This window comes from Cetorhinus maximus, chromosome 14, assembly GCF_964194155.1.
Source record: "Cetorhinus maximus chromosome 14, sCetMax3.hap1.1, whole genome shotgun sequence".
In the NCBI taxonomy this organism is placed as follows: Eukaryota; Metazoa; Chordata; class Chondrichthyes; order Lamniformes; family Cetorhinidae; genus Cetorhinus; species Cetorhinus maximus.
The window spans coordinates 89,210,378-89,237,679 of record NC_135892.1 but is presented as its reverse complement, the minus strand read 5'-3'; the positions used below and the strand labels follow the sequence as shown (position 1 = coordinate 89,237,679).

Below are 27,302 nucleotides of genomic sequence, written 5' to 3'. Positions count from 1 at the left end.
TGAGATTTATGCATACCTTGAAAAAGTAATATGTCCAGTTACAGCTGAGAGCAAGATATGGAAGCAAGAGTTGTATCGCTTTCTTCACAAAAACAGAGCAACTCCTCACTTGGCTACCAGAAGGCCGCCACCTACTTTCATCTTTCCACATCCTATGAGCTCACGTCTTCCTGAGCTACCCCATGGAGCTAATGATCAACATGCATGCAGCTGCAATGGAGAACAGAAGGATTGAATAAAAGCAAATGCAGAGCAAAACATGAAATTTAGAGCTACACCACTAAAAATAGGGGATAAAATGCTTGTCAAACGTGATAATAAAGCAAATGACCCCTTATGACATCTAGCCATTTGTTGTGACCAACACAAAAGGATCAATGACCACAGCTAAGCGCAGTTTGTAAATCATCACACAAAATGTCATTCTTCAAAATACTGAAAACACCATTCGTAAGCATTGAATCCGATTTCAAAACCGACATTTCAGATGAAAAACATGAGTTAAATGAGTCTACACTTGATGTCAGATGAAAGTCTACTCATGAGAGAAAACATCCACCATACTTAAGTGATTATATTATAAAATTAACTATTTTCAGTTGGTGAACAAATCTTTTATACTGTTGTACATGACTGAGTGCATTGTTCAATTATTACAAAAATTAGAGTATGTAATAGTGTTATTGGTGAAGTTGAACGTTCAAGTTATGCTTAATTTTATTGTTTGCACTTTTACACTTATCGTTTACGCTTTGGAAATATGCTGCACCTCTCATTTACTAAGTAGTGTATTGAAAATTGAATTGTGCATTTTGTCCACTTAAGGTTATCATAAACACATATACCAGCAGAGGTGGTGTAGAAGAAGAATAAAGTGTTGTGGGGTATCTAAAAGATACTTAACACAGTCGACCGTAGGTAGGTTCAGCAGTAGCTCTTTATTTAGTACAAGTGTGCACACAAGGAAAAATCTCTTTCAGATTGCCCTAAATGGCAGTTTGAAGTTACAGTTTCAGTCGGATATATACACTGTCTTTTGGGTAATACATCATTAACTCACAATGTTCTTATCTTGTATGTCTAATTGTTATATCCTTAATCACAAATAAGTTTATGACATAAACATGGAATGACCTGTTTCTCACCTCCGCTGTTCTGGAGGAATTTTGTAGAACAATCACAGAATGACCTGACCTTTAGCACAAATGATGTTCACAGTTCACTTCAAAGCATAAGCTTTGCTTATCTACCCTGATATTTTGCTGCTGTGCTAATTCATCTGCATATCTCAGCTTTACCCCGAGGTTATGCAATCCAGTTTACTACAGTATAACTCATAGAACATTCATCAAATTATTTATCCTGACCCAAAGGTCACATTCCTTTAGCTTTATCATGGACTGACCTATGGGCTCATCATCAGCTTCTGGGCCTGGCCAAGAGGTCATATTCGAATTTTTCTCAATTACAGGCATTTTTAAAACTTATATCCGCAAATCGGCCAAGCCTGGGTAATCCCATGATGCATCCTGATATGCCTCTTCAAAAAGAATTCATGGTTTTAATGGCACATATAAACCTGATTCTGAATGCTTCTTGCTGAATCTTACTGTTTCTTCTCAAGAACTTCACACAGGTCTCTGCTAGTGTTGTAATAAAACGTGTGATGCAGATATTTTAATCTTGACAACACATGCAACATAAAATCCTGCTATTATGCTAAAACACGCAGTGCATTATAAATATGTCACCATCACTCCCAACGTTGCCTCTCCTTTTCTGAAGAAGAGCCACACGGACTCGAAACGTTATCTCTGTCTTTCTCTCCACAGATGCTGTCAGACCTGCTGAGGTTTTCCAGCGATTTTTGTTTTTGTTTCAGATTTCCAGCATCTGCAGTTTTTTTTTGCTTTTATCTCCTTTCCCTATGGGATCCAATGACGTCACTGGTTTGTTGAACTGCAATTCCCAGAGTTCCCTGCTGTGACATTGCGTGTGATGTCATGGACGGTGCGTGGTAACTCATCGCGCCGCAGCTTTTCCATGGCAACGGGGCTTGGGCGGCCTGTGGTTTGTGGGAGTCGGGACGCGGGCTAAACCGAGACCCAGGAGCGGGCGGTTTTATTTACCGTGCAGGATGCCCCGATCGAGGTGAATAGTTAATGATGATTGTCGCTGAATAATTGGAGAGGGGAGGGGAGGGGCAGCGGCCACGGAAGACCCTGAAGCTGGATATAGACACAAAGGGCTCAATATCAGGCACCTCAGCAGGTTGTCCCATTGGTATCGTCTGTATGAGAGACATACTCCTGCTCAATCCCAACGTTTCTTCATTCCTCAGCCCTGCAACTTCACTCCCTAACTCCGGTTGCCTGGGTTCAGTAGCCACTTGAGGTCATGAATTCCATCCTTCAAGAACTCTTGTGGAAATCTTTCTTTCTAATCTAGTAACCTAACCTTTTATGCTCCCAGTAAATCCTTCGTTTATGTCCATTGTTACTTGTTTATAGGCTGTTGATCCTATCTAAATTCTGAACCCTATGGTGGGGGGAAGAGGCAACTTATTTACTGCCTTTTACATTCTTGGGACGTTCCAAACCACTTGACTACCACCACATTATTTTGAAGCGTAGTCACTGTATCAGAGGCAAATATTCACAGTGGATAAATAAATGGATGACGGATTTGCCGGTCTTGGTTGTTTACTGAATGTTGGTCACGAAATTGAGAAATTCTTTAAATGGTGCATAGCATTTTTACATCCACTCAGGTGGTCTCATTGAAAGATACCCCACCCTAACCTTCCCTGCTGGAGTGCATGCAGATCTAATTTCTTAACAGTATCACCTCGCCTTTAGAATCAGCATTTCTCAAATTGACAGCTTTCCATACAGAGTCAAATGTTGGCCGTGTTTTAAATAAACACCAGAAAATTTTGCAATGTAGATGTAGAAAGATCAAAAAATTGTAAATATTTGAAAATTGAAATAAAAATGGGAAATACTGATAATACAGCATTTGAAAATGAAACAAGAATTTAGCATCTTGGGTGGAGGCTCATTTTCAAGGGCCTGTTTAATTAATATATTTTTTGCAGTGTGATTTTCTTTTTTTTGCTGATTGGTACAAATGTCCAGAAATAATTTATTACTGCCAGTAGATAAAATGGCTCATTTTGGAATATTCTTCAAATGTGTGCGTCTCTTTTCATCTATAGTGACACTCTCTGGGATATAGCTGTGGCTCAAGTTTCAAAGAAGAATGAGGAGAAAGAAGACTTCGAAGTCAGGGAAAGATCTGTATTCTTCTTGGGAAATAAAAGTGGGGTAAGTTGCTAGAATCACTTTCAAAGCTAAAGGACATTGTTTGCAGTGTGTTCCCCAAAAGAAAAGCACTGCTTTCGAATTATAGGAGTGGATTCTAGTGGCCATGGCATGTTGCAGAGTAGAAAGATGTGAAGCAGCACTGTAGTTCCAATATAAGATCAGAGTAGATGTTTAATGAAAGCTATTTGTTTTTCCACAAATAGAAAGAGAAAATCAAGGGGCCAGTTACCCACTGGAGAAACAGAAATGGCACCCATGTTTCTGTCAATCTAAATCTCAGTAAGGGGTGCTGCAAAAATTTCCTTAAAATTTTGGTTTCAAAATGTTCTTCAAAGTAACAGTTAAGTACTGTATTGCAATTTTATCTGTTGATTTGTTTGACTTTATGTATTACAATAAATTGGGATTCATTTTAATCTCTTTTTTAGTTAACATGCTGTTTTGCCACCTGTTGGAGAGATTGTATGGTGTGCAATCTTTGCTATTTCCTTAATAACCAAGGATAAACAATCAACCCTGTGATATCTACATCCCATGCACTATAAGATTAGGCTTGTTTATAGGAAACATCTCCCTTTCCGCTTTTGGCGATGAACAGAAATAAAGAATGTTGGATGAGGTAACGGTGGTATCTCTTTCTTTAAATATCCCCTTGTAATGGTCTGTTCCCAGATCAAGTTCCCATACCCTGAGTATGTGCACTCTGTGTTTTTGGAAATGCCACCCCTTGACAGCCTAAAGAGGATTTATCATATGGAAAATTCTAGGGGAAATCACAAATTGATACATTTTTGTTATTGAAGATTTTGATATTCGTTTTGAAAAGTTCACATTTGCATCATTTTGAAAGATGCACAGTGGTAGTACTGTATTGTTTATCCTCTCCTCTTCCATTGCAGAAAATCTGAGAGTGAAATGCAGGTTCAATGTTCTCACATTCTACTCAGCCTCAGAGCTGAGGGAATCTACCAAGGAGAGGTGAGGTGCTTCCCACAATGTGGGAGGGAATATCAGGGTGCGAGTTTCCAACTAGTGCTCAGTTCACTGTGGCATTACTAGGGGCTAATATGCAGATACCATCCATCTCTTTTGCATAGTTCAGGTCAGTTATGGTGCAAATGATTGCACTAACTAAAGTTTTGATAATCAATTATTTTCTGTAATTTTTATTTTGGCAATTTCTGCTCTGTAAACAATTTCCAGAGCAAATTGATTGTGAGCATTGTTAATTTTGTTTGTTAACCAATACATGCATACCTGTAGAAAATGACATGGTCATTTGTTTTATTTTACAGGGAAAAACTACAGTTATACTCAGATTTCTTGACAGGTATGTATTAATTTGTGCAATTTAGAGGACAGAGCAGCTTAGCACATTGTCTTCAGTCCTAGAATTTGGGTTTGAAACTACTCCAAATTAATCTTTGAAAGTTGGGGTAGGATTTTCCCTTTTGGGTTGGGACACTCTGATCAGTGGCTTTAATTGTTGTTTTTCACTCGATCTGGCCTCCAAGAAAAATAACTGGGAATCTGGACAGTAACAGGGAACCAACATGATGGGGAAACTCTGCACCTACCTGCTCCATTACCATCCCTATATTGGGACCAAAACCATGTCCCTGCTCTTTGTTAGACCTGGATTTATATTTATGTTGTGAGATATAAGCCCAGAGAAATAATGTAAACTTTTCAATAATAGTGTGGCAAATAAATATGATTCTAATGCTTGCAATGAACTTACCTTTACAGGGATGAAGTCCCAAAACCTACATTAGCTTTGGAGTATACTTTTGGAAGAAGAGCTAAAGGACATAACACTGTATGTACTGACATTGCTGTGTTAAATGCAGAGTCGTTCCAAGCAGGAAAGCAACTGGCATTGTCGTCTGGGGTCAACCTTTTGTTGCTAAGTGCCCCAATGTCAGCTGTCACAAAGAAGCCTGGACTAAGACTGGGGTTAGCCCACCCTCTTAACTGGTCAGATAATGAAGAATAAATAGAGGGGGAAATAAGCATATTATGGATAGAGTGTTCGTTGTAATAGAATAATAACTTTCTTATTGTGAAACAGAATATTAAATTGGTTTGTATGCCTAAATGCATTGGGGCAACACAGTTTTAATTGCATGGCCTGAGAGTAACCATGGAAAAGGTGTTTAAAATTTATCTGATATGACTGTCAACACTGTGGGCAAGGTATTCCAGAGTAAACCAGTACTGAGGGTCTTGAAGGTGACATACATATTTGTTTAACACTTAGCTCTTTCTTTTAAGCCCTCGCCCTCCAGTTCCCAACAAAAAACAACAAAATTATTATTGACCTCTTGATTGCTCTTTCACAGGCTGCTGGGTCTAGTATTTCTTTTGGCTAAATTGCATTAAAAGCCTTCATTAGATCCCACTTAATTTGGATGGTGTTTTTGCCCTGAAGGCCCCTAGACTGTCTAAGACTTGTAACGTCTATGCTACATCCACATATGACCCTTAACAAGTTACATATCTTTTATAACCTGACATGTCTCAAAGAAATAATAGTTTGACAAAGTCCTGCACTGATTGATTAGTTGTCATGATGCCTTTATCTCTGAAGCCAGCCTGTCTTGCTTTCAACAATAATGTTATGATACTTGTAATATTGTAGACATGGAAAATCTATTACACTGAAGTATGAATAGGTGTATAGAGGGGTAACTTGATTCAATGTGTATAAATAGAGGAATCTGAGAGCAGCCATTTTGCATAGTTTTTCATATCCAGATGTTCAGGAATGATGATCTGAATGGAGAATGCTCTCATTATCCATATTATAAGATCAGTAGAGCAGAACTTCATAATACTATGTAGAAATTCTACAGAAATTGTTTTTCTAAAGTGTCTCTACATAACTTTTAAAGATAAATTCGGAGAACGGATTAAAAACAGTGTGTACACAACTTCTGAGCATAGTACCCATCATCCCAATAATATGTGCCTCTCAAATTTTGAAAATGTGGTTTTTATTTGTGAAATTTTATTGCAATTTCATACTATGCATCTTATATGGTCAGGGGTTTTAATAATTACAATACATTGTAACTTAGTATAAATTTATTTTTTTCTTATTCTAGTTAGTCTTAGATGTGAATTGTAACTGCATTTCTGGGGATAATTACTTGATCAGCACTATCAACTTTCTGCCACTGGAGGGCATTGGCATAATTTTGATATTATTATACAATCTAAATAGTAAAGGAATGTTGAAAATCTGAAATAAATTAGGGGTGAACGTTTTGGCTGTGGACCCATTTGGGGGTCTGAAGAACTGAGTTCTGACAAAGGTCTACACACAAAATGTTAACATGGTAGCAAGGGACTGTGGTGCATTTCCCAGCATTTCTGTTTTACTGTACAGCAAAGTACACTGCTGCTACCTAGTGGCAGAATATTACAGAAACTTCACAAGCATATAAGGGCTGCTGGTAACCGTTTGCCATCTAAAATAATTACTGATTGGCATAAGATCATAAGAAATAAGAGCAGCAGCAGCTGGCCATTTGGCCCCTCAAGCCTGCTCCGCCATTCAATAAGATCATGGCTGATCTGATTGTGGTCTTGACTCCCCTTCCCTGCTTGCCCCCACATAACCCTTGACTCTCTTGTTTATCAAAAATCTGTCTAACTGAGCCTTGAATACATTCAATGATACAGCCTCCATTGCTCTTGTGAAGAGAATCCAAAGACTAACGACCCTCTGAGAGAAAAAGAATCCTCCTTGCCTTTGTCTTAAATTGGAGACCTGTTATTTTAAAACTGTGCCCCCTACTTCTATACTCCCCCAAGCAGAGGAAACATTCCCCCAGAATCCACCCTGTCAAGTCTCCTCAGGATCCTTTATGTTTCAATAAAATCACCACTCATTCTTCTAAACTCCAATGAGTACAGAACTAACCTGCTCAACCTTTCCTCATAAAACAATCCTTTCATCCCAGGAATCAGCCAAGTGAACCTCCTCTGAACTGCTTCCAATACAATCATATCCCTTCTTAAGTAAAGAGATGAAAACTGTACACAGTACTCCAGATTGGGTCTCACAAAGGCCCTGTACAGCTGTAGCAACACTTCCCTACTTTTACACTTCATTCTTCTTGCAATAAAGACCAACATTCCATTTACCTTTACAATCACTTGCTGTTCCTGCATACTAGCTTTTTGTGATTCATATACCAGGACACCCAGCTCCCTCTGTCCCACAGATTTCTGCAGTGTCTCTTGGTTTAAATGATATTCTGCTTTTTTTATTCTTCCTACCAAAGTGGACAAATACCTGAATTCTCTTTAGAAAAGAAAATGTTAACATAATTGAAGTCAGGGATAACTGTCAACATGGGGTTGTGTATGGTGGTGTTACTATAAGCTTGTTATCTATCTTTGTACTTTTTTACAGCCAAAGGATATTGCTCACTTTTGGGAACTAGGTGGTGGAACATCACTATCTGATCTTGCTCAGATTCCAGTTACCATCGATAGTATAAGGTTTGTCTTTGTGTCTTTTAGAAAATGCCTTGAAGTTGGAGTGTAAACCAGGCAGGTTTCAATTATTCAAGTAGGTTTCCCATTTCAAAGATGCTAAAAACAAGTTGTTAACACTGCGTTTCTTGATGGAACCAGTAAGTACAGTAAGAGGACCGTTATCTCCATTGGAGATATAAATTATTCATGTACTTTCCAGAATCAAAGGGTTGTTTTGAAGGTAAAAATTAATAAGTTCAAATCTTTATCTAGGACATCCCAGGTGTGACCTTGTCATGGGGATAAGTTGCAGTGAACTACCCCTTTTTGTGTTGTTTATCTGTGTGTTTCCTCACAGAAACAAACAGAGTCAGCTTGGCAGGCTGTGGGAAAGCTGCCAGCAGAGTCAGCTTGGAAGGCTATGAGAAAGCAATTGTGTATCTGTCAGCAGCCAGGAGCATAGAGACCGTTATGAATCAGGGTGTTCCTGATCTAGAGTCACTAAGCAGGAATGAAAAGTCCAAGTGTGTGAGGAATTTTAAAAATGTCAGGTCTGCCTAGTAAAGCAGTGGAAGACATCAGCAGTGGAATTCTTGCAGAGAGAGCGAGCTCTGGAAGTCTTAAATGCCAGATTGGAAAACTGAGGAGAATTATGTGAATTCCTAAGAGCTGTGGTACACCTTGCATGGTCCCAGGAGAAGTGAAAGAACTCTCAAGATCCTGGAAAATATAGGAGAGCTCTGAGTGGGATTAAAAACAGAACATAAAGTGGTCTGTTAAGATTTATGGGTTTAAATAATAAGGGTTTACAAAATATTGTGTTAAATTAGTGCACTTGTTTGTTTAATTCTTATGCAGTAAAAGTTTTGTGGCATAAATTCTTTCAGTTAATAACTGGGAGTTTGAGTTTCTTTAAAAAAGTTGATGGTCTCCCTCAAGGTCATAACACAAAGAAAAACTATGCTATATAGGTGAGCTACCATATCTATACAATTTGCTAGCTGATCCAGCAGAATTTACAACTTTGTCACTAGTATGTTAAGTAGTCAGCTTAGATGGATGTAATATGACATGGTGTGTGACGTAATATGATGTGTGTGACGTTCCCTAAAGAAAGATTCTACTGTTTATCAACTTTTAAATGCATTGAAAGCAATTGAAGGCATTTGTGATGTTTCATTTGAATTAGGACCCTGTCTATTGTTTTGGTTTTGGATCTTTCAAAACCCAGTGATCTCTGGACAAGCATGGAGAAACTGCTGATTGTGACAAGGAATCATATAAATATGGCTATAAATGAACTGGGCAAAAAGGATTCTATAAATGTAAACGACATCAAGCAAAAGACCTGGAAAACTTTGCAGAGGAATCACCCGGTAAGTCTAGCTTTGGAGAACTTACTTAACATCAATAATCTAGCATTGAAAACTTACTTAAAAAAGTATTGTATTGATTGCTGAGTCTATTTTGTTTAGTGCTTGAGGAGTCAAGACCAGATGTAATCTTCAGATTAAGCAGAATTAGAGTGCAGAGGATAATTGGAGCAGGTCACACAGATTTAAGTCAGTCTTTGTTTTAAAGTAATTCACCTGTCCTTATTTTTGCATAATACTTTGATTTTTATATAATTTAGAGTTAAATGGCAATTTGCTGAGCAGAGAAGTAGGGTTTCTATGCAGTACAAGTTGAGAAGCAGAGAAGTGCAAGAGTGTGATTACATTGTGAGACAGTTTATGGAGACAGTTTCCGTTATTAATATGGACGTAAATATTTATAACAGAAAAAAGTTAACCAAAGTAGGCTTATGTAGAGAGGTAGTGAGGACAGACATAATTTTTTTTAAAAACATTATTATTTGGGTCAGCATGAGTCAAACTGATCCACTCTTCTCCCCTGTGCAGAAACTGAACCTGTCTACATTTATGTCTGTGTCAGTCATTATTTTTCAATTCATCCTCCAAAGAGGCCACTTATTCACTTGGGATCTCTGTACAATCTGGCCTGCCCTAGAAGATCTATAGTCTTGATTTCAAAAAACTGTGCAGGCCAAACCTAAATATGAAAACCTTTGTAAGGACAACCACAATGTTATGACAGTTATCTCTGGAATTGGCTATGAATCTGGCAGAGGTGTAGGTGTGTTTCCCTTTTCTCTCTCAACAAATAGCTACCTACAATTTTAATATGACATTTTTAAATCTTGCACAATCTATGACCAGGTTTTTAGACATGAGATAAGGTGGTAGCCAAATCTTGCTGCTTGCACTTATTTTAGAATGAGAATGTTGAGTATTTTTGTTATCTATCCCATTTCTTAAAGATAACAATCAAATTGTCATTAAACCCTCTGATAAATGGCAGTATTGTGATAAAACCCTGCCGGACACATGCATGCATGCACACAAATACAGTATTGCTAATTAGTTTGTCAGCTTGCTACTCTTTTATAAAATATTTTAAAGAGGCTACTGTTGGCTTCAAAATACTCTTTCACAATGATATTCTGTATTAATAGTGAATTTCAAAAGATCTTTTAAAATTAGTACCCTATTTGGTAATGTACATCTTCTGTCTCAAATATCTGGTGTAAGATAGCATCAGCTTTAATCTTTTGTTTTAATGTTGGGTAAAATAAACTGGAATTTATCTGCAGAGGCTTATAGTACTGAATTGGGCTATCTGGTCTTTTGTGTATGTCAGCTCTTAGCTAGAGCTGCTACAACATTTTAATAAGATGTCATTTGAATTCAACCTTGAGTAGGTTTGAGTTGGATTTGGGGTACAGTTAATTTTGGGTTGTGTGGATTTCTTTAGCTGATTTGTACAAATGTATCAAGATGCATGTATTCCTTAAGCATGAAAGTACATTTATATTTTGTTTCTCTTTTTAAAATTCCAACAGGACTGGGAATTAATTGATCCATTTCCCATTCCTCTGGTTATAATTGGGAGCAAGTATGATATTTTTCAGGTACATTCCAGATTACACTATCAGTTTTAATTGCTGCATTTTCATAACTTAGTTACTATTGTAAACGCTACAGCTCTGTTGATTTGTTAACCAGTGGGTCCTTTCTATAGGATTTTGAGTCTGAAAAGAGAAAAGTAATCTGCAAGACACTGCGCTTTATAGCCCATTACTATGGAGCTTCACTATTGGTATGTGTGGATTATTTACATGATAGTATTTGGAATCAGTCTTTGCTTTGGGTAAATGCTGATTTGTTCCTCATTCACTTATACCTAGGATAAGTTCTTCATCAAAGAGCAAGAAGATCACAGAGACAGGGTGCCATTTAAGAGCTTTGCTTACAGTTATGAAAGCAATGTGTCCCTCTTGATTTGCATACTGAATAATTAATATTGATCCAGACCAATTCCCAGTCATGTACTCCTGTTGTTGTTAGAATTAGAGATTATTGTTGGTTCTACTAGTAATCTCAACTTTTGATGATATTTGATTTTGGAGATAATGTTACAGAATGGGCTAGGTGCAAAGTAAAATTCGCACTGCACTGCTCCAACAATGGATCTCAGCCTCAATTTCAGAAGAAATCTACCTTTACATTTTCCACCAGTCATCTGTGTGGGATATCTGAGTAAGATTGCCAGTTTGCACAAAACATTTGATCGTTAGTGCTGTAGGCTCATAATCAGTAGTTGTTGGTTTGAGACAGCTAAACCCATTTTAAGTAATACTCTTAACCTTCATTCCATCATCTTAGACTAGATTTGTGTCTAGGTTCAGATTTCTTCTTGTACACCCTGACACCAGGTCTTTAGTGTATAGGAAAACAAAGTAAAAAATACCCAGTGCTGTCAAAATAGTTTCACATTTCTATATTTTTTTCGTTTCTATTTTTCTCATGTCTATTGAGTTCCTTGCAATATGTAAATATATGAATTAGTAAGAAATTAGAAGAGGAACAGTCATGTCAAATCCGAAAAAAGTATATCCTATCTATTCAGTTTTTCAGCAATAAAGCAGAAAGCACGATATCTAAGATGCGGACTATCCTAAACCATTTGGCATTCGGCACTGACAGAAGGTGAGCAACGTGTATATTTTACTTGCAATGCCTATGTCTGTGTGTGGTGACTACTTAATAAGGAAACTAGGCCCAAGATGTAGTGCCAATCTTGAAACATGCATTTGTGGCACAAAGTGCTGACTGTTAATCTTGTCAGGAATGATAGTTCAGCCTCTATAAACCTCTATAGTCTTAATCTTCCAGCCCAAAAGCACACCGGCATGAAACAACAGGGGAGCTCTCTCTCTGCCCAGCAGACAGTTTTCCTTTGCCACCTTTCCATGGTTTTGGAAAGCTTTTTTTAAATTAAACATGTCATTCTTTAAAATCTCTAATGTTCTTTTGTGTTTTGTAGCAAAACAGTATCTGTAGAGCACAACAAGCCACTGTTTGTCCCAGCTGGGCTGGATTCACTGAGTCTGATTGGTAAGATATTAAATCAGCAGTCAGATACCACGGAAAAGTTTTGGAGCTTCCTAACCTTTCAACAAGTACCATGTTTTATTTAATATTTGCACAGGGTCTCCACCAGCTGCTGAAGTTGAATTGGGAAAGATAAATGCACGGAATCCAATTGATCTATGGAAGAAAGTATATGAGAGGCTATTTCCAACAGAGGTAACATTACAATCTATTTGTAAACTGATGGTCCAATATATTATTTTGTTACATGTGATTTCTGCAAACTGCCTTGTAGACCATGTTATTTCTAAATACACAATTTCTTTCGTAACTAGCGATATTATTTTCAATTGCAGAAGGGGTGCTTTTGAGTTTGAGGTTGAGGCAGAACTATACTTTTGAGTCAGAGTAGAGGAAACATTGTGCATTTGGTTGTGTTATACCTCACCTAATAATGCTCGTTTCTGACACTGGGGCCTGGACTTTCCCTCCCGAGGTGGGTGCACAGATTCGGGAAACTTTTTTACTCACCGCACTCACCTCAGGAAAGCATAGCCCGAATGGTAGGACCTTTGTTCTGGGTGCGCGGATGCGGGGTGGAGTTGGCCCGACCAACCCCTGAAACTGCTCAGAAGCTGTCGAGTGCCGAGGCAGGCTGGTGAAAAGGCCCACCTCCGTTCTCTGGGACTTAAATATGTTAAATATTAGATCCTCTCGCTCTCACCCCTCTTGTGCTCACCTCCCCACACATTTCCTAGGCCCCATCCATGCAAACCCTGCCCCTCCACCCACCCCAATGTCCCCATATACCCCCATGCCAATCCATGCCCCTCCACCCATCCCAATGGTCTCTCATACCCTCTGTGCCAACCCATGCCCACCCACCCATCCCAATGGTCTCTTATACTCTCTATTCCACCCATTCCTCTCCACCCACCCAAAATGGCACCTCACACCCTCCAAGCCCCTCCAACCATTCACCAGTGGCTCCTCACCATCCATGCCAACCCACGCCCCTCCATCCACCCCCAATGTCCCCTTATACCTCCACCATCCCCAAGGCACCTTATATCCTTAAGCCAACAATGCCAACTCATGACCCCTTGTTGGATCCAGTGCCCTTAGGTTTGTTGGGACTAGAGGATCCGGGCTGCACACATATACTGGGGTGACCAAGTTAGTACAGAGACAGCGAACATCAGGAGGTAGTTGTTAGAATAAACACATGCTGTTTATTTACAAACTAAACTCTGCAGCTAAACTTGTGTGCTCACAGCATAAAACTCTGTCTTCACTCATCAGTGACTAACTCAAGATTCTGCACTGAGAAGTGTCCCGCGCTACTCTGCTATTGGGTATTATGATCATGTGACCTTACATTACAATACTTGTCTTAAAGGTATATTACATATCAGGTTACTACATCCCTCCTCCTTTACTGAAAAATACATTTTAAAATTTTTCGATATATCAAGTTATTTCACAGATCAATTATTTAAAAAGTCATCTTCTCTGGGGGCTTCCTTATGCATGTAGAACGTCTCAGATCTACAGCTTCTGAAGGTTGCTTTAGAATCTCCCTTACTGAAATTGTCTGAGTTTCAGGTACTTCTGCAGGTACCTGTAAATTTGTTTCTTCGACTCTTTCATGTATAGTTGGTCCTTCAAATACATTTGTACTTGGCTGAGTCCTTTCAACAGGAAGTGTTGATTCAATCTCAAGCTCTGGTGAAATCACTTCCGGATATTTGGTATCTCCTCCTCATATGTGATCGACATGTATCCTTATTATTCGATCTCCGACTTTCACGTGATAGGAAAGAGATCCCATTACAGCACTTATTTCACCGAACAACCATGCTGGTCCTTCTCTAAAATTTTTCACAATTACCTTCTCTCCTACATTAAATGCTCTGTCCGGACTGTGACAACCATGTCCCATTTTCTGAATTTCCTGCCTTCCTTCTACCTTACCCACCAGGTTTGGCATGATTAGACTTAGTCTCGACTGGAGACGGCGCTTCATTAGCAATTCTGCAGGTGTGGCACCTGTTGTTGAATGAGGGGTGGTTCTATAATGGAAAAGAAAACGTGCCAATTTAATCGCTATCGAATCTCCAGATAATTTCTTCATACCAGATTTGAACGTCTGAACTCTCTCAGTGAGTCCGTTGGAAGAAGGGTGGTATGGAGATGTTTTCACATGAACAATACCATTTAGGTTTATAAATCGGTTAAATTCAGCACTTGTGAATACTGTTCCATTATCTGATACTAGCACTTCAGGCAATCTATTTATAGCGAAGCTTTGTTGTAGCTAGTCTATTGTCGCTGAAGATGTGGGTGACCTCACTTCCTATATGTGCATCCACTTTGAATGGGTGTCAATGATAAGTAGAAACATTGTTCCCATAAAAGGTCCCACATAATCGATGTGTACTCATGCCCATGGCCTTCCTGGCCACTCCCAGGGGTGTAAAGGAGCTGTTGTAGGTAATTTTTGCACTTGTTGACACTGCATACAACTCCTCGCTAAATCTTCTATTTCTCCATCCATTCCCGGCCACCACATATAGCTATGTGCAACTGCCTTTGTTTTGGAAATTCCTGGATGTGAACTGTGACGTGGATAACAATGGCTCTCGTCCTTGTGGAGGAACAATCACCCGAGCTCCCCACAATAAAATACTGTCTTGGCTGGTTAACTTGCATTTTCTCTGGAAATAGGTTTCAGTTCATCAGACTCGTGTTTGTTACCAATCATAAAGAACTTGATTCCTCACTTTGGATAAGACTGGGTCTCGTTCATCCAATCTTTAATTTGTTTAGCACATATCGGTGATGAGTCCAGGAAGTTCAACAACAAAACGAGTTCCTGAGGAATTGGAACATCCTCATCTTTTACTTGCAAGGTTAAATGACTGAGTGCATCTGCATTTGCAATTTTACTTCCGGGTCTATGAATAAAAGTATATTCATATGCTGCTAAGATCAATGCCCATCATTGTGCTCTTGTAGAGGCTATAGGGGGTATAGCCTTGACTTCACCGAATAGTCCTAATAATGGCATGTGGTCCATTATGATAGTGAAATGACGACCATGTACAAATTGATGAAACTTTTTAACACAAATGATTGCTAGGCCGCCTTTTTCAATTTTTGAGTACTTTTTCTCTACTGAGTACTGAGTGTTCTCGACACAGTATCCTATAGGTTGTTCTGATCCATCATTCATTCGATGGGAAAGTACTGCTCCTACTCCATAAGGTAAAGCGTGCACGTTAATATCAACTCTTTCTTTGGGTCAAAATGTACTAGCAGTGTAGAAGATTTGTAGCAACTTTGTCACTTTTGTGAAAGCTGCTTCTTGTAGTGTTGCCATGACCATCTCTGGTTCTTCTTGACCGAGAAATAAAGTGGTGCCAGTTGTCTCAACAAATTAGGAAGAAAACGTCTGTAGTAATTGATCATCCCCAAGAATGATTTCAGTTTGGCTGTATCCTTTGGTGCTGGGGCTTCTTTAATGGCTTTCACGTTTTTTTCAACTGGATGTAGGCCTTGCGAACCTACCTTGTGACCTAGGTAAGTTACCTCTTTTGCCTGGAATGTGCACTTTTCCTTCTTCAGTCTCACTTCTACCTGTGAAAAACACTTCTGAGTTCTTCAAATGTTCCTTTTCATTAAGTCACGAGAATGACATCCAAATAAACTACCACATGGGCAATCCCTGTAATAAATTTTCCATAGCTCTTTGGAATACAGCACAAGCAGAAGATACGCCAAATTGTAAACTGTTGTATTGATACAATCCCTTATGTGTATTTATGGTGACAAACTTCCGGATGCCTTCTCTAATTCCAATTACAGGTAGGCATGACTCGTATCTAACTTGGTGTAGACCTTTCTACCTGCCAGTTTAGCATATAAATCTTCTATTTTAGGTTTGGAGTGTCTATCCAATTTTGCCACTTTGTTAGCTGTTAATTTATAGTCCCCAGATATTTAATGGTTCCGTCAGGTTTGAGAACAGGTATCACAGAATCACAGGTACAATTGGAGCTGCCCACTCTGAAAATTGTACTGATTGTATCACTCCCAATTTTTCTAATCTGTCCAGTACAGTGTCTACCTTATCCTGCATTGCATAAGGTACTGGTCTGGCCTTCATGAAATCTTAGTGTTGCCTCTGGATCTACATGAATTTTTGCTTATAGCCCCTCAATTTTTCCAAGTTCTTCCTTGAAACCTGAGGCATATTTTTGTAATAGCTGTGATAGCTCATTAGTTCTCAGTTGGAAGATTTCAGTCCATTCCAATTTAATTTGTTTCAGCCAGTTTTGACTGAGGAGACTAGGTCCCTCGCCTGCTACTAACCATCAAGGGTTTGACCTCCATAATACACAGTGACTTTACATACACCCTTGACTTGTATGTCTTCTGTGTAGATTTTTAATTTTTCATCAGTTTATTCTAAATTCAGCTTATGTTCTCCATGATTCAGGTATTCGAAAGTATGCTCACCGATCACTGTAGTAGATGCACCAGTATCCAGCTCCATTCTGACAGGCTTCTCATTTACACTCATGTTCACATAGGTTCCGTTCTTCCTACCTTTAAATTATATAGCGAATAGATGTCAGCATCTATTACTTCAGGCTTTTCAACACTGTTTATCTCATGGAGTTTTTGCTTTTGTCTGGAAGTCTGCCTAATTCTGTCTTTACAATGTCTCATGAGCTGTCCATTACAATGGCAGAAGAAACATTTGATTTCTTAAATTGGGATTCAGTCCAGGGCTGTCTGTTTCCACCTCTACCACTATTATGCCATGTTTTTGCTGCTGAGTTATCCCTTTTAATTTGTCTGCTAGCGGTGGCTGCTTCCCGCTTCAGAACAAAGCTCTGTACTTTCACGCTCTTTTTGGTTGAGGCTCCACATGGAACATGGCACCATTTTGCCCTCCTTGAATGGCTTCTGAGTCTCGCACTGCACCTTCCATTGCCAGAGTGATTTCCAATGCCTTCTGAAAATCTAGATTTATTTCAGTAAGTAATCTCTTCTGAATTGTATTTTGGCTTATACTGCACACCAAATGATCTCTAAGCATAGCATTGATAGATGTACTAAACTCACAATATTCAGTTAATTGCTTCAGACTTGCAACATAACATGCAACCGTCTCCTCCGCAGCTCTATTTCTTGAGTTAAATTTAAACCATTGCATCATCACCAACGGCTTGGGCTGATAATGATTCTTTGAGGTTCACTAAGTCATCAAAACTTTTCGAGTCTGGGGCATTGGGCACCAACAGATTCCGAATTAGTCTGTAAGTCTTACTCCCACACATGGGCAGAAGGATTGCGTGTTGCTTCTCCTCCCCCACAATGTCATTCGCCTGGAATAAGAATGTGAGGTGTTCAACATAGTGAGACCAGTCGGCCAAGGTCAGATCGAATGGCTCCTCTCTTCCAAATTGTGGCATGCTCTGAGGGGATGACTTTGACACTCAGAAAGAAATTTTCTTTTACTTACGACTACTGTGTGAGGTACTGCTCAATTTCGGTTCTTCTGGATTCCTTCGTTCTTTCTTGCTTTTTACCTCGTTTTTTCTGTGATTCTTTGTGCTTTTACTCTCGTTGCCAGTTTGTTGCGTCCAGTGCCCTTAGGTTTGTTGGGGCTAAAGGATCTGGGTTGCACGCTTATACTGGAGTGACCAAGTTGGTACAGAGACAGAGAACATCAGGAGATCGTTGTTAGAATAAACACATGCTGTTTATTTATAAACTAAATTCTGCAGCTATACTTGTGTGCTCACAACATATAACTCTGTCTTCACTCATCTGTGACTAACTCAAAACTCTGCACTGAGAGGTAGCCCGCGCTACTCTGCTATTAAGTATTAAGATCATGTGACCTTACATTACAATACTTGTCTTAAAAGTATATTACATATCAGGTTATTACACCCCCCCCAATCCATCCCCATGGCCCCTTATAGCCTTTGTGCCAACCCATGCCCCCCATCCACCTCCCTTTGCCTTTACACCCTCCATGCCACCTCACCCAGTATCCACAATGGGCAGACCTCAAGGAGCCATGCTGAGTTGAAATAAAGTTCCAAATATCTATTACGGATTTTGCAATGTAAAAAAAACTTTCTTTCATAAAAGCCTATTCAATGTATTTAAATTCCCTCAAGTACTTAATTCCTTCTAAAAACAAACATTTGTTTTCATGAGCCCACATCAAAGACAACAAATTCTTAATGACCTTTTGGAGCTGTCAATCAAACTGTGAATTTATAGCCCCCACTGTGATAATGACAGGTCATGGAAGCAGCCAAGCAGTAATAATGCTATAATGATAACACTTATGCTTATGTCAACAAACATCTTTTGAAACTGTAAGCACAGTTTGTTTCAACTCAGAGGCAAGCTGGTTCTTTTCAAAACTTAAAGGGCTGACTATTTAAATAATTTGACAGTTTGACAGTTCCACAGACCTTGTCCACCCTTTATGAGCACTTACATGTACTCCTTCAAAAAAAAGTTGTAACTCTCACATTTTGGGATAAGGCTCTCGCTGCAGCGAAAATGAGGCATGTTTGAACTCAGCACTCAGTTCAAATAGTCATGCAGAGTTTGGGTTTCCCCCGTGTGAGTCACGTCCCACCCCTGTTCCGGCACCAGTGAAAATAGGATCTGCCGGAAATGGGGGCGACACTTCTGGATCCAGGTTCCCAGCACCATTTTTGATAACTTGTGGCGTCTCCACGACTGCGAAAATCTAGGCCTCGTTGTCTAAAATGAGAAGCGTCCATTCTTTAGCGCTAATGTTGCTAACCTTGATGAGTGTAAACATTTTTTTTTAAAAGAGTCTGATGGCAGATATTTTAGTATCTTAAGTGGCTTCATGACAACCTGAAGTATCCTTTGGATGGGATGTTAAATCAAGATCCTGCCTACTTGTTTTATTGGCTCAGTTGGATGTTCAAATTCCCATGTCAGATTGGAAGAGCAAGAAGTTTAGCCAGTGTTCCCCACATTTCTCATTTAACTAACTAATTTTTTTAAATGCCATATGCTATGGCTGCTCGTGGGTTGTTACTGATGAAGAGTGGCTGTTGTGTTTGCCTGCATAACAACAATCAAAGCACTTCAAATGTAATTCATTGAATGAAGTGCTTTGAGACATTTTAATGTTATGATTGCTATATAAATGCAGATTTTGAAAAAGTTGGCATCCTATTCAGTGTTATGAGAGCAGAAGTTGATAATGTTGTTGGAGGAGATCCATATAAAATATCTGCTCGTAAGCTGCCTTCAACCGGCTCTAGAATACAAATGCTAAAGACTACGTGGACGCTGTATTAAGAAAACAGATTTAGATTACACATTTAGGCTTCTTTTCCTAAAACTCTCCACAGTGCTACTTTTCTCCCTGTCATCAAAAGGGCTTCTTAATATCTACATATTGGTGACGTCTTCAGTCATTTCCCTTTTTTCCCCCAAACAACTGCTCGGTGCCTGTTTTCTTCCCACCCCCCCCCCCCCCACCCCTGCCCCTCCTGTGAAGGTCACTGAATAGCGTAGTGTACACACATGTATTCCAGTTATTCAGTGCAAGTCTGTTGAGAATTCCACACATGGAATCCGCTTGTGAATAATGACATCTAATATAGAAATTCTGAAACTTTAACTTTTGTATTGCAGTTATAGCTATTTAATTTTGTCTTTTACAAATTGTTTTGTATTTATAGAATACCAGCGAATTGAAAGATATTGGGGATCCTGCTAAAGACCCACAATATGCTGAACCTGAAGTGGATGCAATGAGGACACAAAAGGATCAGGTAATATATACAGTTGGAGTAAGACACTATATTTGTTTATCTGGTAGATTTCTTGTCCATTCCAGTCCATTCTGCATAAAAGTTATTAAAATTAAGAGTACTTAATTTCTCTTAATAGCTCATCATGGTCAGACACAGAACCTTCAAACCAAGCTGCTGAGAAACCTTCTCATGCTATGAGACATTGTGATGATATGAGATGATATTGTGATGCTGTGAAATGTAGTTTAAAAAACAAATTGGACATCCTATTCACCATCACTAGAACAGAAAGTGATAATTTTTTGTTGAAGGAGGAAATCCAAATAAAATGCTCCTAATTCAGCAAGTCCACCATTTCTTTATTTTCTGCTATGGTTTTGCGTGAATCGGTATTTAATAGGCCTACATTCACTTTTAATCACTCGCTTTCTCTTTAAATATTTATAAAAACTTTTGCTGTTAGTTTTGACATCACTTTTTGCATCCCCGATTACTTCTGTCTATCTATTTGTTGCTTTTTATAGCTCTCCCAGTGTGCTGGATTTCCACTTTCCCTTGCATTGCGTAAGCCTGTTAGTTTGATGCTATTACCTTGTTTGTTGACCATTGTTGCCTAATTACACAAGTGGAAACTTTACCTTACTGGAATATGTTCTGATTTTGTAGCATACCATGTACTTTGACGGCAACCCGATGTTTGTCTGTAGGTTTACCTAACAGTTCAACCCAGTGCACTGTGGTCAGTTTATTTCTCATCCTTTCAAAGTTTGCCTTAAATTTCAATTATGTCAACCAGCATTTTGTAATTTATCAAGTGTTATTACAAAATACCTGGGTGAAAGTTGAAATGATAATTCACATCTTAGTATCTGTATTGTAAGCTTACTTCTCAGGACACATAGATTAATTGACCGAAATTACTCGAACAAGAGTTGTCTTTGACTCATTTCTTAGATAACTTGTGAGATAATTAAAGAGGTCACTACAGGTTTTTCTGCAGTAGTTCATGTGGTACGTTGTTCCCTAGTTACCTTCCCTAAAGTCAAGCAATACTCTGTCCAAAGGTTATTAATTCTATAATCTTGTTTGGATGATAGAGATTTAGTTAATCCAGTTGTACTGTGGACTCGCAATGGAAATATCATTTATGTAAATTTAACCTTGAACTAAAGTTTTTGAACTCCCTACAAGTTTATAGTCTGTAATTATCCTTGGTTACTTCAGTTCATCTGAGTTGTCTGGCTTTTTTCTTTATGGATATTTGAATAGGGACCTCATACAGGTTTAAAATGAATACATTTCAATGGTTTATATGTGGTGTACTGCCTGTGTTTAACTATTTTCAGGTACTGTTTGTCCACAACATGTACCACATTCCTAGCTATATGTTCTGTGACTTCTGCCATAGTCATTCTGTAAACTGTACATAGGAGGTAAATGAGCAGATTACAGTGATTTATCCCCACTTTTGGCAGTTATCGATCTGATGCTGTTTTCAGGTGAAAAATTCTGTGTTGCATACTTTGGAAGAAAAGTTGAGTTTTTTAAACTGTTTATATTGTATTAACTATTGTTGTTCTCTGGTACCCTCTCTGAGGTGTATGTATTTGCCAGAACTGTGGTGAGCAGTGTCAAATTTCACTTTAAGATAAGCAAAATGAGTAATCTTTAATAGGTGCAATAATACTGTGCAAGTTAGCAAAATAACTTCCTCATAACCTTTAGTAACCCATTGAATTATGTCTTGGTGATCCATTGTATGAATTGTATATTTAACACTTTAGTATACATTAGTTTACACAATAAAAGTACAGTATACAAACCATATAGTAAAGCCAGGTTCACAGCGTTGATGGATATATGTCAGTCAGTAATATTTAATCAAGATTTCTAAATATTGAGATTTTTAATCTTCAGTTTTAATAGAAGTTGGAGCAAGTATATGAAACTTCCTTGTAACCTATCACACCAAAGCATTTGAATTTTGACTAGACTTTGGATATATTGGTTAAATAAGAGGTTCAGCCTTATTCCAGGATCCAACTTCGTGAAAAATTTGTTTACAGAAAGATCCCTCTTTCTAGAAGTATAATCGTTCCTTTATTTCTTATTTGTCCCATACAAATCCTAAAGGGTGTTATTGCGACTTCAGTTATAGCTAATCTTTGGTACTGTAGCAATGGATGTAATAATTTAAAATTGGCATGGAAGTCTGCTTCTGTTGACTAACTGTTTGTAACTGGAACTATTTGACTTTAAAACAACTTAACCGGTACTTGTGGCAAACTAATGGCTTCATGGAGTGATGGGATTTAGACCAGAAGACAAAAATTAATCAGCAGGTCTCCAATCTTGGCAAAGTTATTCAATGGAGCATAGTGAGCAGAGAGAACAGAGAAGGAAGAATTTCATAAAGACACACCCAATGCTGCCCGTATGGTTACAAAGCAAGACAGATAAAGCACTGGCAACATGTTAGTTCTGTGTCTTACGAACATACGAATTAGGAGCAGGCGTAGGCTACTTGGCCCCTCGAGCCTGCTCCCCCATTCAATAAGATCATGGCTGATCTGAATGTAACCTCAACCCCACATTCCTGCCTACCCCCGATAACCTTTCACCCCCTTGTTAATCAAGAATTTATCTAGCTCTGCCTTAAAAATATTCAAAGGCTCTGCTTCCACTACCTTTTGAGGAAGAAAGTTCCAAAAACACTCAACCCTCTGAGAGAGAAAATTTCTCCTCATTTCTGTCTTAAATGAGCGACCCCTTATTTTTAAACAGTGACCCCTAATTCTAGATTCTCCCACAAGAGGAAATATCCTCTTCACATCCGCCCTGTCACAAGCCCTCAGGATCTTAAAGGTTTCAATTAGGTTGCCTCTTACTCTTCTAAATTCCAGTGGATACAAGCCTAACGTGTCCAACCTTTCCTCATAAGACAACCTGGCCATTCCTCGGCCAGAATTTTGACGTTGGCGTGCGGGGGTGGGCCTGACACGCCGATGTGTGGTGACATCAGGCGTGCGTCCCAACGTCACAATGTACCATCGTGATATTCCGGTGGGCATGTGCGCAATGGAGCTCCGATGCGCGCCTGCCATTAATTAACAGCCCACTTATGGCACTTAAGGCATTAATAGACATTTTTAGGAGCCCGTGCGATCTTCAGAGCGTCACACGGGCACAATGGGCAGGCCACATTTTAAAAACCTCATCCACAGGCGGGATAAGAGGGTTGAGTGGGTTCGCAAGTGCTATTTGTTGGACATTAACTTTTTAAACTTCCTGCTACTTGCTTTTGTGAACAGGAGAACTTCAAATCTCTTCAGAGCTGGTTGTACAGGAATAATAGGCTTCAGGTCAGGACTCTGGAGTAAACATCATTCTTGGGGCCTTGCAGGTTTCAGGCAGCCTTCCCTTACCCTGGGAATGGGGGTTGTGCCCTCCACTGGAGTCACCTCCTCTGAGGAGGAAGAGAGGGCCAGAAGGGGGAGGAGGCCAGGAGTCCATATTCAGCCTCCAGGGGAGCCACTTGTGGGAGGACAGGCACAAGGGGCGCAGGGCCAACAGGAAGTGCAAGGCGGAAGGGGCCGCACAAGACGCCACTATCCTGCTGCCAGGGTTTACAGGCGGCGAAGCAGCTACCTCAGTGTGTCTGAGGTGCAGTGCCGAAGGAGGCTCCCTCTCCCAATGGAGACAGTGACCTCCACTTGTCAGACGATAGGCCCTGAGATCAGCGTCAACAACGCCAGTGGCGTTGAAGGTCACAGCTGCCCTTCTATGCCTCCGGCTCTTTCCAGGGGTCAGTGGGTGATCTTTGCAGAGTCTCCCAGTCGGCTGTCCACGGATGTGTCAAGAGGTGACAGATGCTCTGTTCAGGCGTACATTGACTTTCATTCACTACCGCTGGGACGAGGCCAGCCAGGTGGAGTGAGCCAGAGGCTTCGCGGCCATTGCTGGCTTCCCCCATGTCCAGGGTGCAATAGGCTGCACACATGTGGCCATTAAGGCGCCAGCAGGTGAGCCTGGTGCCTTTGTCAACAGGAAGGGCTTCCACTCCATGAACGTGCAGATAGTGTGTGACCATAAGATGCAGATTCTGCAAGGTACCCAGGCAGCTCCCATGATGCATAGCACGCTCAGGAGAATGCTAAGGGGATAAATGCTGACCCGGGCAACCTCCAGAGAGGCAGGGAAACCTGGGAGGCTTTAATCCAACAAACCCTTCAGCTAGCCCACCACAGATGGACCTTTAACACCTGCCAGGGCTGCAGCTGCAGGCCCCATACTCGATACCTGAGAGCAACATCTGCCTGGTTAGGAACATTAACTATGTGCCTTGTCAATAAATCTCAATGACAAACAAGTCACTCATAACATCATGGGTTCCCGTACACCTGCAGAAGTAAGGAAACACCCTAACCCTTGTTCACAACTAAAGCATTTAATGTTTTCACAAAACTAAACAGAAAAGAAAGTTCATTCACAGGTGTTGAGCTGCACACCGACTAATAATCAACTAATATCGGGGCAACAGAAAACCACCAGTGAGAAGCCCATGTTGTGCCCAAGGTGCCTTAGCTTATGTTTTCAGTTGCTACGTCTAGGTGCTCCCCCCTTCGCTGGCACTGGCATTTGAGATAGCCTGCTCACTCTGCTGTCCTGTTTGCCTTAATGACCTTGGTGGGCGTCCTGGCCCGTGGAGTCTGTGATGGCCCCACCTGGGAGGGAGTGGCCAGTGGCACAGCTGGTATCTCCCCAGTTGCTGCAGCCTCATCGGATCCCACGGTCACTGGCAGAGGGGTGGAGGAGTTCTGCCCGCATCCGGAGCGCCTTGAGAGGAGCCCACAGAGACGACACCAGCTCGTGCACCAACATGAGGTCGTTTCGGACCCCTCTGCTCACCATTGTTGGATGGGAACCTAGCTGGGTTACTGGGTGCCCAATCCACCTCCCACACTGACACTGACCAGCTGAAGTCAATGCTGCTGTGAGGTCATGCCGGTCCAAGCTCATCCCCAAGAAACCCTGATTGTTCTCCTGGAGGAGCCTCTCCATACGAGACGCCACACTCTCCATGGAGGAAGCATTGCACTCGGCCATGTGGGTCAATGCATTGCTGATGCTCCGCATAGACTCCTCCATCATGGAGACCATGGCACACATTGCCTTATGTATCTCCGCCAGATCCTCCCGCAGACCCTGCTGAACTTCCAGTGTCTGCTGCCTCAGGGCCGACTCCAGAGGCACATCATCAGCCACCGACTGAACATGTTCCTGGCCCCCTGCAGTCCTCTGACTGACAGCGCCAAGGACACTCTCTTTCTCTGCCTGCACCTCGAGCCAGTGTGAAGTGCCCTCACCGCTGTGCCCTGGGACATTAGCTGATGATCTTATCCTCACCGAGGTGTTAGTATCTGCATTGGTGCCTGCTTAGCTGAGATGGCGTGACGCTGCTGCTTGTAAGTCGTCAGGGCCCTCGGGCGTTAGTGGCGGGTCTTCTCCCTCCTTGTTCCAGGTGAGACTGAAAGGAAGAACAAGGACATTTGATTAGCTGAAGTCGTGACACTGTTAATGTGCATGCCTGGGCCCTGGATCAGAATGCGCTCCTCCTTCCATAATCAAAGGGAAACCCATGTTGGATGCTGAATTCACTAAATAGTCAACAGTGGAATGGTTGCAAGGACAGACATTGTGACATCAGTGCACGGTACTCTTACCTCCCACTGGCACCCCAACCTCACCACTACCAGTTGATGTGGGTGCATGGCGCCTCTCCAGCTCGAGAGCCTCCAGCTGGTATCTGGTGAAAATCAGCAACTGTGCCTGCCCTCCGTCAGTCTGCATCCGCTCAGAGTTATTGTATGTGGTCTTCTCCTGAAAGGACAGAGGAGTATTGATTAGTCCACCCTGTACCTGGATTGCCATTGCATCCCTGCCACCCCTACCTTAGGGAAATATTGCAGGGCTCTTGTGAATCATGACCCTGGAGCCGCCGTATACTCACTCCAAGCAGCCAGGACTGACCCCCTTGCCCAGACGCTGCCTCCATCACATTTGCCACCCACACTGTCTCACCTTCCAAAGCAAGGAAGCACTACAACGTAGAATGCCAAGGGCAGCAGATTGATGGCTGCCCCGCCACCTGGAAGTTCCCCTCCCAGTCAGTCAGCATCCTGACTTTGAAATGTTTCGGCATTCCTGCACAGCGCCTAGGTACAGATCCTTGAGGTCGCCCCCAAAACAGTACTGTGGGTGTAAGTGTACCATGCGCAGTGGATACAGAAGCCAGCTCAGCACCACCCTCTCAGGGTCAACTAGGCATGGGCAATAAATGCTGGCCCACCCAGTGAAGTCCACATGCCGTGAATGATTCAATGCAGTAACTAGACTCAGAGTTTGGTGGGGGGTGCCGTGGGCCAACCTAACTACTGTGCTAAGTGACCCATGCCAACATGCTACTCACCCTTCCCGATTGCAACAGGTCGTTGAAGCGCTTGTGGCACTGAAACCAGGTGCATCGCACCACAGTGTGTGCACTGACCCTTCCTATCACCTCCTCAAAGGCACGTTTCGTCATGTGTGGGGGGGTCTCCTCCTCCTGTCCCTCGGCACAATGATTTCACACTGCGCTGCCACCTCCTCGAGGAGGGCAGCAAGGCACTCATCCGAGAATCGAGGGGCACAGTGCCCTGCCAACTTGCCCTCCTGCCTGGCCTGCTCTCTGAGCGCTCTCAGGAACCCTTCTGGTTGCCATCATTGCCAGCCTTCGGAAGGCTGCCTGTGTGGTCTTTAAACAGGCTGCCAGGTCACCATTGGACCTGGCAGTCACTGGAGTCCCGCTGCTGCCCATCCCCTCCCACTGTCCTCAGGAGCCGATCACGGATGGTGATCGGCTCCATGCCCACCCGCGCCCATTCCTGACCAACATGCAGAAAATTCTCTCCCTGGTATTACTCTAGTAAACCTTCTCTGAACTGCTTCTAAGGTACTAGTTGATAGTCTGAACTGCATGCTTAGCATGGCCCCATTCTGAGCTGGCAATTAAAGCACAGCTGAAGTAGGAAAGGTCAGGGCACAGAATTCTAAATCAAAAGCCATTAGATTTCAAGATCTCAAAAACATTAGATTGCAAAACAATACTGAGCCCAAGGAGCCACAGTGAACCTTTACTCTGTACACTCATTACTTGAATAAGTCAAATGCTGCCACAATAT

The 27,302-nt window shown here is 41.1% G+C and overlaps 1 protein-coding gene across 4 annotated transcripts in view; it reads left to right on the top strand.

Moving 5' to 3' along the window:
- The window catches only part of dync2li1 (dynein, cytoplasmic 2, light intermediate chain 1), a 30,046-nt gene that overhangs the window by 1,534 nt on the left and 1,210 nt on the right, over positions 1-27,302 (top strand). The window contains exons 1-12 of one of the 4 annotated variants that reach the window (XM_078557203.1): positions 2,006-2,151; positions 3,218-3,326; positions 4,622-4,656; positions 5,076-5,145; positions 7,750-7,838; positions 9,004-9,190; positions 10,717-10,785; positions 10,896-10,973; positions 11,784-11,863; positions 12,201-12,271; positions 12,366-12,463; positions 20,008-20,100. In XM_078557203.1, the coding sequence (XP_078413329.1) occupies positions 2,138-2,151; positions 3,218-3,326; positions 4,622-4,656; positions 5,076-5,145; positions 7,750-7,838; positions 9,004-9,190; positions 10,717-10,785; positions 10,896-10,973; positions 11,784-11,863; positions 12,201-12,271; positions 12,366-12,463; positions 20,008-20,100 (993 nt within the window). In that variant the 5' untranslated portion in view covers positions 2,006-2,137. Of the gene's footprint in view, positions 1-2,005; positions 2,152-2,332; positions 2,448-2,504; positions 2,744-3,217; positions 3,327-4,621; positions 4,657-5,075; positions 5,146-7,749; positions 7,839-9,003; positions 9,191-10,716; positions 10,786-10,895; positions 10,974-11,783; positions 11,864-12,200; positions 12,272-12,365; positions 12,464-20,007; positions 20,101-27,302 lie in introns of those variants that run through there. The other 3 variants (XM_078557201.1, XM_078557200.1, XM_078557202.1) reach the window with 3 other exon arrangements.